This window comes from Gastrolobium bilobum, unplaced genomic scaffold, assembly GCF_033153095.1.
Source record: "Gastrolobium bilobum isolate Gb01-03AN ecotype WA unplaced genomic scaffold, APGP_CSIRO_Gbil_v1 utg168, whole genome shotgun sequence".
Lineage (NCBI taxonomy): Eukaryota > Viridiplantae > Streptophyta > Magnoliopsida > Fabales > Fabaceae > Gastrolobium > Gastrolobium bilobum.
Genome location: NW_026897363.1, coordinates 193,579 through 211,643, shown reverse-complemented (window position 1 = coordinate 211,643; position 18,065 = coordinate 193,579). Strand labels below are relative to the sequence as shown.

Below are 18,065 nucleotides of genomic sequence, written 5' to 3'. Positions count from 1 at the left end.
AAAGCCTTTTTCATATTTATGATCAGAGATCAAATTTCTGTCAGCATGTTTAAAGAACCCAGCTATCTACCAACAGTACTGGACTTTGTTGGTTATAGCCCCTTTTTTATATTAATATTGAGAATTCATGTCTTTTAACTTAATGTGGAAAATATATCTTTGAAATTTATGGAAAATTGTTTTAATTTAATTTTAAAATTTGTATTGCTGAATATTAGAAATGTTCAATACCAAAACAAGAATATTAAAATTGTTGATGCAACTTTAAGACAGTCATAAAGTCGTAGAACAATCAAACAAGGTAAAATATTTTTGGTAAAAGAAAAGGTAATTTTTTTTTTAATACAAACCCTGACAACACTAAATTATTGTGAAATAAGGAGCCATTTACTCCTTGCCCATCATGATTTCTAATTTCCAACCTTGTAAGTGCAAAGGTTTCCAAACCCCATGAACCCCTTCTTTTCAATCCTCTGAATCAGGTTTGATATGCCTACTCCACCTGTAGTTTAAAAAAATAAATACAAACAGAAAAAAGTTGAGCCATCGTAATAAATTATTGAAAATGTCAAAGAATTTAAAAAAAATAAAATGAACTTGTCTTTATAGAATAGTTAGGAGGACATCTGTTATTAATTTAATTTAAAATGTATCATATATTAAAATACTGAAATTAAAAAAAAAAAAACCTTTACTTATTTGAAAACTCACTTCAAATAATTTATTCAGTCAAAGCATATATATATAAAGGGAGAAGTTATATTTATAAACTTTTTTGTTTACAAACTCTTACAAACTACACTATCTTCTCTCGAGAGAATACTAATCACACTATCTTCTCCCGAGAGAACATAGTGCAATTTGCATAAATTTGTAAAAATTTTTGTAAAATAATACTTTCCCATATATAAAACCAAGGAAGTTCCAAGAACCCTTGCTTTTTATAAAAGTACTAATATCCTTAAACTAATAGTAAATAATATTTGTTCATATTTTTAACTTATATATTTGAAATATAAATACATTATTTTTTTAGTACTTATATTTAAATAAAGAGTTTAACGTATTTCTATCATATGAGATAAAATTATCTTGTAAATCCAATTTGAGATTTAAGAAAAAAAATACATGATATATTTTTAAAAAATTATGTTGCAAAGAAAAGCAAAATTCATAATCTCCATAAAAGAGTCACTTGCCTAGTGATATTCCACTCACAAAAACCGTGAGGGCTAGGATGAATATGATCAGAGATGCTCTCCCCAGAATGGCAATAAGCTTTCTAACCAAATGCTGCCCAACAAGCGCAGCAACAGTAGCTACAGCTGCGAAGTAAAGAGCTGCAAGATAGTCAAAAGTGAAACATTAAAAAGGGGCTATTTTACCATATGAGGCGTTATGATATGTATTTTACATGTTCTAATGTTATTTTTTTAGTGGAGGCATTTTGTTCCGCAATTTGGCTCCCACAAAACTGTTAAAAATATAATAGTAATTCCGCATGATCAATCCGCGAAACTAAACATCCTTCACCCGAAAATAACTTTGGGAGTGTACCAAATGGACAAAAACATCATTCAAACACATGCTGAATGGTCAAACAACTCATTCAAAAGTCCATTATAGGAAGTTATTTCTTCATTTTAGTGTGACAACCTCCTCCTCTTTCTTTATCAATAACCAATTAGCTAGTAACCATTGTCTAACTATATATGTGCTCCTTAAATCCATTCATCCATATACTTACCATAAGGAATAGGAAAACGTTTCAGGAGGTAATATTCCACAACTGCCATAGATGCAGAAAATGCCATTGCAAAAGTGGATGTAGCACTTGACACCTTTGTGGAAAATTCCCCCAATATGAGTTGAGTTCCAAGGGACCAACATAAAAATCTCAATTAGGCAATCCTCAAATCTTCAGACTTTTATGGAAAAGTGAATCATGAAAGGTACCTGAGGAGGAATTCCTAGTCCAAGAAAAAGGGGACCCAAGATGAATCCTCCACCAAGACCAAGCAAGCCACCAATGATGCCAGCAACTAGGCCGCAGGAGCAGTACAGAATTAACTGCTCCACTCGCCATTGTGTTTGTTGTTCTCCCTTGGATGTTATGACTCTCTTCCCTTTGTATAGAAGCACAGCCTCATATGAACTCATTCCTACAGTGATAGGGACCTGAATGACAAGCAAAAAATGATATATATTGATATTGATGGTTCAATGGTTCTAAAACCATATTTAAAGTTAAGACCAAAATAAAACTTTTGGGTCATCAACACTTAACCATGAGGCCATATTATTGGCTTGGTTAAGTTGGAGAGAACAAAATATAAGATGAAAATTTTGGTTTCCAGCAATTGAATTCTCGTATTGTAGTTTATACCTGCAGTAGATTCAAAGTCCAATATACCACTGAGCAAGTTGTTGTGTAATTCTGTTTCAAAACAAAGGCACATATCATCCTCATTCTATGTTCACTAATGAAAAACTCAAATTGAGAGTTGAATAGTTCATCTAGATACTAACTTTTCCTATCTCTAATGCAAGTATCATGATCCAGACAGACAAAAGAAGTCCAAGTTCCTTCCAATAAATATTCTCAAAAACAGAAACCTGCATGGCAATTTAGATTTCATTAAAAAAAAAAGAAAAAAAAAAGAAACAGAAGTTGAACATGAAAGCACAACTGTCTGTATTTTCTACCACTTTCTTCCTTGATTGATTAGTATTGGTATGACTGTCATTGACCGGATCTGCTGTTTGAAGATCATGAGCGACATCTTCAGTCCTTCCAATATCTGATTACATTGAAAATTAGCATGACATGTCTGGTAACCACTATCTCTATCAACTAGTAACTAACAGAACAGATACAGAATGCTAGAACAGAAATAATATCAGACCACTTACCATTTAACTGTGAATTCTCCCTAGCTTCCTGGAATTATAACAGGAATGCATTAAACCAAAGCATCAAAAAGCAAAACTAAAAAGAAACATTAAGGATGAGCCATGTTTAAGCAACCTTCTTTTTAAGGGTTTCTTTTTTCCATGTATCAACACCCTTAAGGAAAGCGTTAATTGAAATGCCTGTTTCACATCAAGACTCAATTAGGCAAAGGGAAAAAATAAAGAAAATACTCAAATTTAAGCATTTCTTACCAATGAAAAATACTATTAACAAAGTTGTCAGCATCCAATCAGGAAAAATAACATTGAAAGCAACTCCAATACTGATCCCAAGCATCAACATTGGTTGGAAAAGAAGTGCTAGGTCATAGTCAATCACAGGCAAGTCAAGGGTTGGGTGTCTTTGCTTCAAATTGTAGAAAACAGTTGCTCCTGCTCCACCAGTAATCATGCCTTAACCAAACAAACAGAAACATACAAATTTCATCCATATAAGATGTCAAAGAATATAGTGAAAACTAAATTAAAAATTTGAAGCAAATAAGATGACTATTATCACTGGTTATTGGTTATAAAGGGGATTTTTTTTTCCTTTTTGGTTATTTTAATGCAAAAGCATTATTACGTAATGCAAAATATATTAATTAAATATTTTTTTATTTAACACTGTTTAAAATAATAACAATTTTGAAGTATTATACAAATCATGATGAATATAGTCAATTTGAAGCGTGACCTAAATTCAACCTGAAAATACATTTTATTTTATTTTTAACCCAAACCCAATCTAATTATCTTCAAATTGGGACAGATCTTGAACACACTTGAAGGCAGAGTCGAGTGAGAGAGTTTCGCCAAGATTTTCAATGGGTCTTTTCCTACTCTCTCTCATCTTTTATTGTCAAGGTCTTAAATTCTTCTGTCAAGGAACTAATTGGTAAGTAGAAGTTAAGGATAATCTATTCTCTTAACACTTCATTGTGCGCGCGTAAGTACGAAACAAATTTCAAACATCTTTACTTTTGAAAAATAATAATAATGTTATCAAAAAAAAATAAAAATAATAATAATAATAAATCTAGAACAACTTTTTTTTTTAAACAAAAGGTTTAAGCCACAAAATAAATAAAGAACACAAAAAGAAACTTAACTATTTCAACTCAAAGCATGAGTTCTTCCAACAACTAAGTAATTGGATGTCAGGAGGAGGTTTTTTGCCAAACAAGATTGTCTATTTATTTTTAATGTAGAAACTCAAGGATAATACTTTATTTCTATTTATTTTTTTTGTTTTTTTGAGACATTCCAATCAGTTCATCGCTTTGTGACTAGTCTGATTCGAGACTGGTACCGGAATTAAGGCTTTAAACTTCTCCCAAACAAACTAATCTCAAATCCATTTATACATATACAAGACATTAGAACTTGGTTTGAATAAAAAATATTTGTGAATCCAAATTTGAGTTCCTCAGTTGCTCATTGCCCTTATTTACTCGAATAAGTAAGACTAGTTAATCGAATAAGTCATTTACTCGAGTAACTGGCCCAATTACTCCAGTAAATATCGGTTAATATGGTCAAACAAGAGCATATTGATGTGTAGTTTTGATAAAATGTTAAAATTAGAGTTTATTGTTTCTTATATTATACTAGGAGATAAATTTATTTTCTGCACACACACAAAAATATGTGGGCCTATACATTTTTTTTCTCTTCTTCTTATATGGGCCCACATAGACCCCCACACACTTTAATGTTGTGTAAAAGATAAATTTATCTCCTACATAAGAAACACTAAACTTTTAAAATTAATATATAATTTAAAAGGAAGGTAAAGTGGTAAAAAAAATTTAAATACAAGGGCACAATGGTCAATTAGCCTGCTAAAACTGTTTTACTTTTTAGGTAGTTGTTGTCGTAATCAAAATTCTTAATAATGTGTATAAATCCATCCTTATGTATCAAATTAGACTGTATTTTCTTAAGAGGGGTCTAATTTCTTAGTTTATTATTTCTTTAATACATGTCATTTTTAATTTATTTTTTTATAATTTGAAATTTAAATTCTTTTGAATTAATTATGCACTTTTAAACTTTTATAATTTTCAATTGCACTTAAATTAACCAAATCTCTTTTATAATATTATGATTTCTTTTTTATAATTTACATAATTAAATATTTATAGAATACATAAGATACTTACTAGTATAATTAGATGATAATGGGTGTGCATGGCAACCTTTTAAGAATCAATTATTTTTTTTAATTTTTGTTTCTGGAAACAAAAATGGATAGAAACAGTGTTTGACAAAATCGATTTATTATTTTGATTCCAAGAATGAACCAGTTCAATTTCTATGCTGGGGTACAGAAAAAATAATAATAAAATTTCTGCATTTTTATTCCCAGGCACAAAATGAGAATCACTTTTTTTTATATAACCTGGAGGGTATTCCCATTCAACCTCCTCCGGTCACCTTATCTTCGGAGTACGGCCCGAAGGCTACCCCTTATTGGAACAGCGGGTGCATTGAGCTTAGTTACTGGAGGAAGGATGAAACTAATCCTTCCTTCGAGGAGAGAGGCACATCCTATGGCCCCCAAAGATTTTCTAAGAATTTGCTTGAGACAAGGTTTGAACCCGTGACCCAAGCAAATCCTTGGAAGCTCATTTCCAACTGAGCTATCCTTAGGGGTTAAAAACACTTGTTTCTCTCCATCACTACTATTATCACCACCACCACCACCATCATCCCGACATGACCATCGTCATCGCTGTCGTCATACCACCACCGTCGTCGTCATCACTACCACCACCACCACGATGTCACTGCCACCATCACCACCACTACCATCACCACCGCTACCATCAGTACCACCATGCCGCCGCCACCACCACCACCACCGCCACTACCCTCACCGCCACCACCACCACCACCACGATGCCACCGCTACCATCACTACCATCACTATCACCACCAACATCACTACCACTACCACTACCGTCACCAAACATCACTACCATTGTCACCATCATCGCCACCACCACCACTACCATCACCACCACCACTACAATCACCACGCCACTGCCACCACCGCTACCATTACCATGCCACCGCCACCTCCATCGTCATCACTACCATCGCCGCCACCACCATTTGTTGTGTTATCAAATGCAATTCTCATTCTCAGAATATAAATAGACATGTTATCAAACAATTTTTTTTTCTCAAAAACTATTCTAATGCACAAAAATAGAAAATAATTGTTTCTTTTCAGAAACAGTGTCAGGGAACAGAATGGTTGTCATGCACACCCTATGTTCCTTTACACTGTTTCTGAAAAGAAATAATTATTTTCTATTTCTGTGCCTTGAAACAGTTTCTGAGAAAAAATGTGTTTGATAACATGTTCTATTTTTATTTCGAGAATGAGAATTGCGCTTGATAACATAACAATAATATAATAAAAAATCCTTCCTATTTAACTTAAATTTTTTTCGAATCATCACTTTCCTTTTCATATGGTGTGGTGGCGATGGTGATGGTAGTGGTGGTGGTGGTAGTGGTGGCTGCGGCGGTGGTGGTGGTTACGGCAGTAGCTGTGGCGGTGGTGGTTGTGGTTGGTGACAGTGGTGGCAATGGTGGTGGTGACAATGATGGTGGTGGCGGTGGGGTGGAGGTGGCGGTGGCGGTGGCATCGTGGTGGTGATGGGGGTAACGATGATGGTGGCGGTGATCGTGTCGGAATGATGGTTGTGGTGGTGATGATGGTAGTGGTGGAGAGTGATTTTGAGAGACAAATGTTTTTCATTTTGTGCCCGAGAACAAAAATAAGCAGAAATTTTTTGATTTTTTTTCTATTTTCCAGCACAAAAATTGAACTGATTCATTCTCAAGAATAAAAAATAAATCAATTTTATTAAACACTATTTTTATCCATTTCTATTCTCAGAAATAAAAATTGAAAAAAATAATTCTAGGAAGACTGTGATGCATGCCCAATGTAAAAAAAACATTACTGTGTATCATAATAAATCCGTAAAGGTGAGGCTGAGGCTATTAGCACTCTAATTATATGCCTATTAACACTACTTATTTTTTGCTTTTTATGTTTTTCAAATTTACCCTTATTTAAAACTTTAAAAAGTTAAATTTTGCATTAACTATTTTATTATTTATTCTTACTCCTAATATAATTTTTTTCTTATGGCCCTTCATTTATCACATACCTCCTTGTTACCAAAATCGTGCATTGATCTCAATTCTCACCGAATGACTCTTTACTTCACCCTTATCTTTTTTTTCTTTTTTTTATATAGGTGAGAATTAAATACATAATCTAATACAAATCACCTAAATCCCACACTACCTAGACCAATCCCAATGGCTTTACTATGTTGAGATATATAGTCCCACATTGATTGGATGAGCAACTAATATGGCCTTTAGAAGGCCTTGGGCACTCCCACCCCTTGAGCTAGCTTTTGAAGTGGTGTATCCCAAGGTTCTTTACATGGTATCAGAGCCTCACCGTCCCCCGCTTTAAAAAGTGGAATTAAAAAAAAAGAAAAAGCACAAAAAGATAAACCAAAAATAGGCATGTGCAATTTTTACCCTTCTAGTCTAAAGGGCTCTTGCGTGAGAAAGCGTGTTGAGATATATAGTCCAACATTGCTTAGATGAGCAACTAATATGACCTTTATAAAGCCTTGGACACTCCTACCCCTTGAGCTAACTTTTGGGGTGGTGACTTGAAGGTTCTAAGATACTCCACCCTTCTCTATTTTCGCCTTTCTCACATTCAATCTTATTTGATTTTCATTTCATCTCCTTTTCCCTCCATTGTTGGTCCTTAACTATTTCTATCACCTTTTTCACTTCCTCCCCATAACAATGCCTTAATTAGAAATGCACCTGTAGTAGAATGATAGAATCTCTAAACGGATCCCATTTGTGCACCAACAAAACCCCATTTATTGTCTTCTCTCTTTAAATCCTTCTGGCAACCATACTCTACGCATTCGTAGAGTGTGCGATAAAAGAAGGGTTCGAAGAAGATAGTTATGTTAGGCGTGAAAATAAATAATAAAAAAGTATTTTTTTTTAAAAAAGTTTTAAATAAGGATAATTTCGGCAAGTGTCATGAAATTAAATATATATATATATATATATATATATATATATATATATATATATAAATAAGAGTTTTATCTATTGCTTATTGCTTACATAAGTAATTAAATAGTGGGTTCTAACTCTCATTACCTACCCAAAAAAAAAGTAATTAAATAGTAGACCTAAGACGCACGTAGGAAAGAAAACATTTGTATTTTATTACCTTGTGGAAAACGTATATTTAGTGCCCGTTTGCATGGGCTTTTATTCCTAAAAAAATTGCTTCTTTTAAAATAAAAATTCTTTTGAGAATTTTTAGATGTCTGGATAACAACTTTTTAAAAAAGCAAAATTTAAAATAAAAGTTAAAATGCTGCTTTTTTTTATAGCCAGTAGTTGGTTGCTTTTGAAAAAAAGCAGAAATTAAAAGATAATATATTTTTTTTGAAAAAAAGATAATATAAATTTTTAAAATACAATTTTAATCTTATCCTATCATACCTATTTTATCTCTCCTTATCCTAGGATCCTGCTAATTTATCTCTCCTTTATTGTAATTTTATATATAAAAAGTGTTTTTTTTTTTAATTTTTAACATGCAAACAATTTTTTTTATGTAAAAGTGATTTTCAGATCATACATCCAAATGTAAAATAACTTTACCTTTTAAAAAAAGTTATTTTTAAAAAAGCAATGCATAAAGAATCATTTTTTAAAAAGCTCATCCAAACGGACCCTTAATGTTCTTCTCGTCAAAAGACTTGAGACGAAATCAACTGAATGACAAGTTTGTCGATATATCATTAATTTCACATATTTTCAAACCAAAATCCTGATATAAGAATTTTGTTATTATATTTGATAGATATGTAAGTTTATATATCTTTTACTTATAATTAACTAGTCATATTTAGGGGGGAAAACAATAAAAAATGAAAACTAACCAAATGAAGGATGTTACTTAAGAATGTTGCATAATTTGTATTCCTTAATACTTAAGGAGATAGTCCTAAGGTCTAAGCCAAAACAAAAAATTTAATTCCAAACATTAATCTCATTAAGGAAATTGAGAATAAGAAAGTAAGGAAGCAACTTAATACCAACCCCATATGTTTGGTGTCAATATCGCACACACATCCGTGCACTGAATTATTGAAAATCTCATAACTTGACCCAAATGTTATTTTTAAGAGAGAAGTTAATAAGGGGAGGAATTGGAGAAAAATATGAGTTCTTACATTTTGATATTGCTGTTGCTGATCTTGCATCGAATCCAATGATTAGGGTAAGCATGGGCACAAATATGCCACCTCCACCAACACCTCCCACAGTCCCAAATGCTGATCCTAAGAATCCAATTATGGTGCCCACCACTATTCTCCATCCAAATTTCAGCCCCTGCAGAAGCAGAATAAAGTTAATCCCAAATCTACGTCCTTAAACTTATATATACAAACACCAATATAACCACATGCATGGCCCTGAAAAATACTTTTACTATTTTGGTTACTTGAAATTGACTCAAATTAAGGTATATAAAAACATAAATTTCGATGAAAACTGTGATCACGGTTATATATTATGAAGCGAACACTCTTACCGGCCAAGTGTGTTTGTAAAATACTTTAGCATGATGATTTGCATCAACCCCTTTTGTCTCACTGGATGCCGAGGTTGTTTTCTGGTCTGTGTTTTGATGAGAAGAAGTAATAGCGGCTGAAACAAGGAGAAGAAAAACAACCAAAACCCTTTCAGCAACCCACCATTTTGATCCACGCACAGCCATCAAGTACAGCTCTTTCAAAATCCAAATCCAAGTCCTTTTAGTACTATGATGTTCCTATATATTTTGCTTCAAGATGAGATCATGATGACAACCATGCATAGAATTTTTTAAATCTTCACTTCAAATAGGAACGTGGAGCCTCTCGGTAATTGTTAATGATGCTATTTGTATTCAAGAGAAATTTATGGATAAGAAAAAAAAAAATCTTGGGTCTGAGTAGAATGGATGTTAACAAAGCCCTAGTCTCTCTCATTTCTTATCTCTTATACAATTATACAAATGCTTTCTTTGCTATTTCATTGTGTGATACACGAGATTGGATTTTCTTATATTAAAAATTCACTTGGTGTAATTATTTGAAATTTTTATATTTATTTCTCACTCCACATGTATTAAATAAATAAAATTTAATTATTATTAATAAAGAAAGAGATAGACACAAACACTTTACTTTGTCGTATATATATGTTAATTATTTCTTCTAGTAATTAGTAATCCCAAGCACTCTGGTTTGTGGAGGATCCCAAAGCTTTGTTGCTAAATATATGTCGAATTAATTCATGTAAATGTTTATATATACAGAGTTATTAACAATTTATACTTACACAAATACTTATCTTTGTAAATTAGGTGGACATGTCTCACAACATGCTTGTATTTTATTCTTTTGAGAGATATAATAAAAAATTTAGAAACTCTTTCAAAAGAAACATTTTTATGATATAACTTTTTTTGAAGATTTTTTTATAAACTACTATTTTTAAATTAAAAAATTGTTTTTGTTTGGTTTTCTTTTTCCTTTTGAAAAACTTATCTAATTATTATAAAAAAAGTAACATGCTTTTTTAATTAAAAGATTTTTCCTTTTTATAAAAAACAAATAATGAGTCCAAATAATAATATGTTGTTTTGAACATAAAATGAAATAATCCAATTTATTTAGATAACTAGTTAAGGACTTATATACTTTACTTTGACAAGCAATTAAGTGTTCAGCTTTACTTAAAAATATTTTGGCGAAATATATTTATCAAATAGAAATTTAGGTCATATATATAATGTCTTGCTCGTGTTAATTTAATAAAAGTTTAGTCCTTTAATTATTATAAAAAGTTAAAATTATTAAATAGTACGTACTTATTTTTTAAAAAGTTACGACTTACCATATTTTTCATAAATGTTCTCATGAGAATATTTATGAGAAATTTGTAAAAATAAGTTTAGACGATTCATACAATTACTTATGAGTTTTAGAAGTTTAAAGTACATATGATAAGTAGTAAAGTGAAAAGGAAAAGTTTCAAAGCTTCTTTAGTTATGTTTTTGGGAACCATTAGTAAATTTTTTTTCAAAAAAGTTGATCTTACCAAGGTTAAGTTAATAAATATCTAATAGCTATTAATAGGTTATAAGCAAGATGATTATTAGATATAATAAATAATTAATAATTATTTGAAAATTCTCCTTGATCATATGATCATTCATATAAAAAGAAGCGTGTATCTGTCAATGTTATTAAACTCGAATTGGTCATTAATCTGATCGACTGGTTGAATCGTATATATGATCAAGTAAATATATATAAATCTATAATTTATTTTAAAAAATCTATCAATATACTCAAATATCTTTAAAAAAATGATAACAATTTTAAATAATCTAATATGAAAAATAATAAATTATATATTATTGTGCAAACAAAATAATCCCCTTTAGGTTGCTTCTCAAGAACAGACTGATAAAAAGAAACCAAACAACCAAACACAATGATTAAGCCACGAATACCAACAAAACGAAATCAATTTCAAGTGTACACTGTTAGTTCCATTAAAGACACGAAGCAAGCATACACGTTATAAGCAAATAACATGTCAAATGACCAAGAACGTGCAAGCTCACCACCAGTACCACTGAAGAGAGCAAGCTGATAAATGACCCAAAAACACACCCATTTGCTGCTGCTATGAATATCTATCTCACTCTCAACACGGTAAACTCATAGTCCTAGAGCTAAGAGCTGAAGCAATATATATATAGACACAACCCATATGAATGAAAGCGGTTCTTCTGTTCTCTATGGCTGCCACGTGTCCTTAAAATTCCTAAAAATAACATATTCGGAATCTAACAGTCAAACTCAGCAACTACTATTCTTCAATCTACCTTTATTTGTGTTAAATGGGCACCAAAATTTGGCAATGTAATCGATGAAGAAAGTGAGAACTGAAATAGAGGGAAGGGCAATAAATGGAAAGTTTCCATTGTAGAATGGTAGCTCAACTCGGCCGTTGACACGTTCCATTATCTCATCTAAAAACAAACTCAAATGGAGGACAATGATTTGACAAGATGAAACCCCACTAAAAAGAAAGGAATTGAGAACAGAGAAGAAAGCAAAAAGAAAAAAGAAAAAGACGTGACATTTAACTGGCCGAGTCATCGATTTTAACTGACAAGATAATCGATTTATTGATTTTCGGGTCAACAGTGGACAGGGCTACATATAACTAAAGAGAAGTCTTGTCTCGTGAATTTTTTTATTAATTATTTTTCAAATTCTATGTTTATATTATTTGAAAATAATGGAATATAATTAGTTGATTTTTTTTATATTATCAATTATTTAACTAGTCTAATTAGAACAATTTCAAATTCTAGACGTAAATATAGCTTAAGTTTTCCCACTTACAGCTCTTGTGTTTTTGCTTTTGACTGACTTCCTCGTTAAGCTGCTGCACGGGCAGCCTCTAATTAATGAATCTAAGTATCGTTTTTTTTTTTGGTATGCATATGAACTGGCGTATTTCGCATTAGTTGGTTTATCTTTTCTTAGCTTCTTTATTTCTTATTCTTAACTAATAAGATTCGTTCATCAATGACAACATGCAGATAGTGCCAAAGTGCCAAAGGCAAAGCAACCGAAAAGTTCCAAATAATTCTATTTATTTGATGGAATAATGACGTATTTGTCACGTCTTTCAAAATTATTTACTGAAATGCCACGGTTCATAAACTTTTTATCAAAATATCATATTTTAGAACCGGTCATTAGTCCTGGTGAGTCCAGTTGCCATGTGTTGCTGAGAGAACAAACTTTCGATACAACGGATGTATTTATATTTTGACTAAATGAAAAAAGTTTTTGAGACTGAAAAAACAAGAGTTACATGAAAAAAAAATTGCTCATCGAATTTGGTGCAACAGTTACACTGAAATTCAATGCAATCAAATAATGGGAGCATCACACGTTGACTAACACACATCACATAAGGAGAGAGAGTATCGGCTGATGGATGATGCTTCCATTAGTCAGTTGCATTGAGTCTTCAATATATTATTGCACCAAAGATTTATTCAGAGACAAGGAACTGACCTGCTATCAGAAATGATGAATCCTGGATCATAACTCGTTATTTCTGACACACATTAGAAGTTGCAAGTCAATAATTAAATACTAAAGCATGACATTTTGGTTCTTGTACCATAAAAATTTAGAGAGAGATTATTTTTATAACTTATTTTTCTTTATAATTTCTTACAATTATTTTTATTGTCCTTAGATTAAAATCAAATTAACAGTTTTTACTTAATATAATTTTATACTTATTAATTTGATTTTGATTTAATAATTATAAAAATTATATAAAAAACATAATAATTATAACGTATCCCGAAAATCTAATGCTATTAAATTATTTTACATTTGTAAAATTTGATTCTTTCGCACCGGTCCTTCTCTTTCTTTCCTTAGTGCCTAAGACGCCCTTTGTCTTCTTGTCAAATTTCCTCGATCATTCACATCAATCTATTCAAAGACCCGTGATGAGTAAATATGTTCCAATTCTATTACCCTAATGCGTGGGGACAATTGGCTCAAGATCAATAAGTGAATTATGAAACAACAAAAATGTGTATGTTTCAGAACTCCAGATTCAACCAAGCAGCAAAGAAACGATGTAATTGGTTAATAACAAAACAAAAACAATTTTTTTCAAAAAAAAAAAAAATTTGATGTCATTGACACCTCAAAAACTTTCTTTTGTAGAAAATATTCAACGTCAAGGAGAGGGGCTGTTCACTGTTGGAAGCAGTTTTTCTCCCATATTAGGAGGTTTATTTTGATGGACCCGATACACATGGTTCCATTCTAGAAATGGTAAAAATAAGGGAGTGGAAGGAAATTTTTTATATAGTGATTTGGGACCATGATACTTAAGTGATCCCTTTTTTAATTTTGGAAAATTTTATTTCCCTCCCACTCCCTCACTTTTTAAAAAAAAAATTCCCACTCCTTTGTTTTTACCATTTCTAGAATGAAACCATATGTACTGGTCCATCAAAATAAACCTCCCATAATAGAGTTGAACATAAGCTCAAACAAGCAAACTCCAAGAGAGAGATTTTTTGGTGGGCCTGGAGGATGATGTGTTGGAAATCGACAATCACACAGAATCGAGAAAACAGAAAAAGAGATAAGAGTAGAGAGATTGACACGATGATTTACCCTGGTTCACCCAATATAGGCTACGTCCAGCTTGTCTGTACTATATTCACCTCACCGCCACTCGTTACAAGTCTCTCGGTTTACAAGGCAAATATAAATAGGATTACAAGAAACCCTAACAGCAGCTATTCATGGGCCCAAGCCCAAACTGCTAAGAAAATTACAATAGAAACAGAGGCCTAAACATTACCTAGCCTCTACGGGCCTGGGGGCGCTGCCCCTCGGACCCCCGCCCGCTCACCTGGGAGCGGGACCCCAGTTGCTTTTCTGCTGACCCCGACAATTAGGGCCAACATCATCATGTGAAGTATGAGCCATACCCAACATGATGCTCTCTTCAAAATAGAACTAAAATAGAAGGGGGGGATGGGAATTAATGGTGAGCCAAAAGCATAGTAAATTTTTCGACTCCGAAGGTGAAGGTTAGTTGAAGTGGAGATATGAGTCTCACGACAGATCATTTGTTAAAAAAAGTGGGGATTTGAATTCGGGAGAGAGTTAGATAATTGTCATGCACTTGATTTAGAGTTGGATTTTTATGTATTTTATTTTATGAAGAGCGTTATTCTTATAATTTTTTTGTTTATAACCTATTTTTTCATTGTTAATTTTCATCAATACAACGATTATGATTTATTGAATCACATTTATTATTTAATAATTAATTTCTAATAAATTATAACTATTGGATTGACAGAAATCAATAATAAAAAATAAATTATAAGAGGTTATAAAATTTTTAGATTATAAGAATAATGCTGCTCCTATTTTATTAATTTCCAAGCATGCATGAAGAATTGAATGTGCAGAGTATATGCTTTAATTGGGTCTGTTCGCTGGTCTAATGGTTTGCCCAGTTTTGTTATATTAGAGCAAAATCCTACCGGTTGGATTGTTTACACAAAGTGAATCTTGTGGTTGGGAGGCTTTTGAATTTTTTATTTATTTATACCTGGCTCTTGTACAATTTTTTAGCAATCTTATTGTAAGCATGGGGTGTTATCTTGTTAGTGTCTTCCATTTCATCTTGCACTTTGTAAATGGAAGTGTTAAATGTGTCTTATATTGGAAATAGAATGTTGGTATTCTGTTATCAAACTTTTGTTAAGTCAGTAATCAATTACTATTCATATGTAAATACTTATAAGGAAAATAATTGTTACGTAGTTATACGATGTAACAAAATATTCCTACTTTTATAATTATATGTGTGCTCATCTCTTAACTTTTCTCTCTTTACTCTCCTTTTTTTTCATTGTGAAAGTAAGAATTATTATATTACATCATGTAACATAAGAATTCATTTAGCCAATTATTAATCAACGTGATCATTTTGTCTTCCTTTTATAATTATTTTGTTATTTATGACTTTGTCTTCCATTTCAATTTATACTTTAATATGTTTCTCTTCTCAAATAATGTGTCCTTGTTTGACTAATATTTAACTGTTTGACCAATTTACCCTTTTTTTAAATAAATTGATGAAATATTGATCAAATAGAAACAGATTAATATATTGTTTGAAAAAATAAAAAGAAGCAAAATAATAAAAGAATAAATAAAAACAGGCATAGAATGATCAATCGGTCTAATAATTACCTTCTTTCAAAAGCTGTATTCCTGGAAACAAACTGTAAGCTATTAATAATAAGGAAGGATGTTCTTACTACTAAAATTTTCTACTATTAACTTACTACCTATTTAATTATCATTGGATCAACATTTTCTCTTTTTTAAAATTTTTTTTAACATTCTCTCTCTTTTAACATTCTCTCTCTTTTTAAATTATCCTCCATGTTAATAATTTGTTACTTAGCAATCTTACCAGGGTTCTCGTACGAGGCAATTGATTCCGAGTCGTGCCAATGTATTATGATGTTCTAATTCATAGCAATCATACGAGCACATAAAATAAAACGGTCTTTCTGCCATGTTAATCACATTTTTAGTTTGTAACTTTTGATTTCTGTTATTCAATTTCGCTCTTATTTTATGTGATGTATTTTTAAAGGATAAATGGATTGTTATGTTACATAATATATGATAACATTCCTCCTCTCACAATTATATATGGGTCTCATTTTTTAATTTTTCTCTCTCCACTCTCCTTTTTTCTCTCTTCTCTCCATTGTGCAAGTACGAATTGTTATGTTACATCATATAACATAACAATTCATTTATCCATTTTTAAAATACCAGGAGGTTAGTATACATATTAAGAGAAATATGCGTACATTTTAAAAATAGTGAGGTACATTTCAAAAATTAGGCAAACAGAAGAAAATTAAAGTATTTTACTCTATATATGTATAAGAAAAAGTATTTTACTAGCAAAAAAATTAAAATATTATTATTTTAATAAATAATTACAAATACATAGCTGTTTTAAAATTATCTACGGATCTATTGCACTCGTTCACACCCAAATTAGGCGTGACTATTCATGCCCAAATTAGGGGTGACACCCAAGGCATTCACGCCTAATTTAGGCGTGAATCATCTGGTGTTGACACGTGGCAAAAAAAGTCAACTTATGAACCGTAAAACTTTGAAAAACCATAACTTTTGACTCGGGTATCCGAATGAGATAAATTTTTTTTGATTCCACATAACTTTTCGAGATCTACACAATGACATCTCATTTGATATATTTTATCTCTCACAAACACAATTCAAATTTGCAATAATTGTATTATAGTGTATTACTAAAAAAAATTAAAAAATTATTATTAATAAGAAAAACAAAATAAAGATTTAATTTGTGATTTAAACTCAAAAATCAATTTGAAAAATTTGTATTAGTAAAGAAAATAATTAAATAAATATTCTAAACACTTGGTAGAATATTATAGAAATTTGTATATATTTTAATAATTAAATAAATAACCTTGTACACTATTTTTTTCAAACACTTGGTAGAAGTATATATTTTAATATGACATTAAGTATCATTATTTATAGATGAGTTAATCCACCTTAGTGCCATCTTTATAGTATCATTATTGCAAATTTGAATTGTGTTTGTGAGAGATAAAATATATCAAATGAGATGTCATTGCGTAGATCTCAAAAAGTTATGTGAAATCAAAAAAAGAATTACCTCATTCGGATACCCGAGTCAAAAGTTATGACCTTATAAAATTTTAGAGTTAAATTATTAATTTTTTGTGCCACGTATCAACACTAGACGAGTCACGCCTAATTTAGACGTAAATGCCTTGGGAGTTACGCCTAATTTAGGCGTGAATAGTCACGCCTAATTTAGGCGTGAATAATCACGCCTAATTTAGGCGTGAATAGTCACGCCTAATTTGGATATGAATGTGTGCAATAAATTTGTATATAGATTCGAAACAACAACTTATTCGTAATTATTTATTAAAATAGTAATATTTTAATTTTTTTCCGTATTTTACTTTATTAATTAATAAAACAAATCAAGCGTTTTTTTTTTTAAACGTGGATTTGGCACCTGCCCCTCAAATGGTTTATCTCGATCAATGTTGGCCATTGGATTAATTGAGCTCTCTCTTTCATCATCAATGATGTCTGAATTTAGTCATTTATTTCTAGTTCCGTTGATTTGCTTAATATTAACTTTATGGTTTCATTTTCTTTCTTTTTTTCTTTTCTTTTGAAGGTTATAGTTCTTTCTATGAAAAACTGGGTAAATAAAGCAAAAGAGACATGCAACAATTGAAATTAAACAAAATAAAGCAAAAGAGACATGCAACAATTGAAATT

At 31.2% G+C, this 18,065-nt stretch overlaps 1 protein-coding gene across 1 annotated transcript; it reads right to left on the bottom strand.

Annotated features, from left to right (window-relative positions):
- Positions 1 to 258: 258 nt before the first annotated feature.
- LOC133306288 (sulfite exporter TauE/SafE family protein 3-like) lies at positions 259 to 11,885 on the bottom strand. Its single transcript, XM_061506586.1, has 13 exons — positions 11,668 to 11,885; positions 9,632 to 9,747; positions 9,270 to 9,429; positions 3,166 to 3,366; positions 3,029 to 3,093; positions 2,914 to 2,941; positions 2,707 to 2,801; positions 2,530 to 2,616; positions 2,387 to 2,437; positions 1,957 to 2,178; positions 1,748 to 1,841; positions 1,200 to 1,340; positions 259 to 502 (listed from the first exon to the last, which is right to left on the bottom strand). Exons 3-13 carry the CDS (start codon positions 9,322 to 9,324, stop codon positions 411 to 413), a joined length of 1,131 nt encoding a protein of 376 aa, XP_061362570.1. The 5' UTR covers positions 9,325 to 9,429; positions 9,632 to 9,747; positions 11,668 to 11,885; the 3' UTR covers positions 259 to 410.
- Positions 11,886 to 18,065: the final 6,180 nt, after the last annotated feature.

Coding starts and splice junctions, on each gene's coding strand:
- LOC133306288 (XM_061506586.1), bottom strand. CDS start 9,324: ATGCTTACCCTAATCATTGGATTCGATGCAAGATCAGCAACAGCAATA. Junction 2,942..3,028: donor AAGAAACCCTTAAAAAGAAG/GTTGCTTAAACA, acceptor TTATAATTCCAG/GAAGCTAGGGAGAATTCACA. Junction 2,438..2,529: donor TTGCATTAGAGATAGGAAAA/GTTAGTATCTAG, acceptor GTTTTGAAACAG/AATTACACAACAACTTGCTC.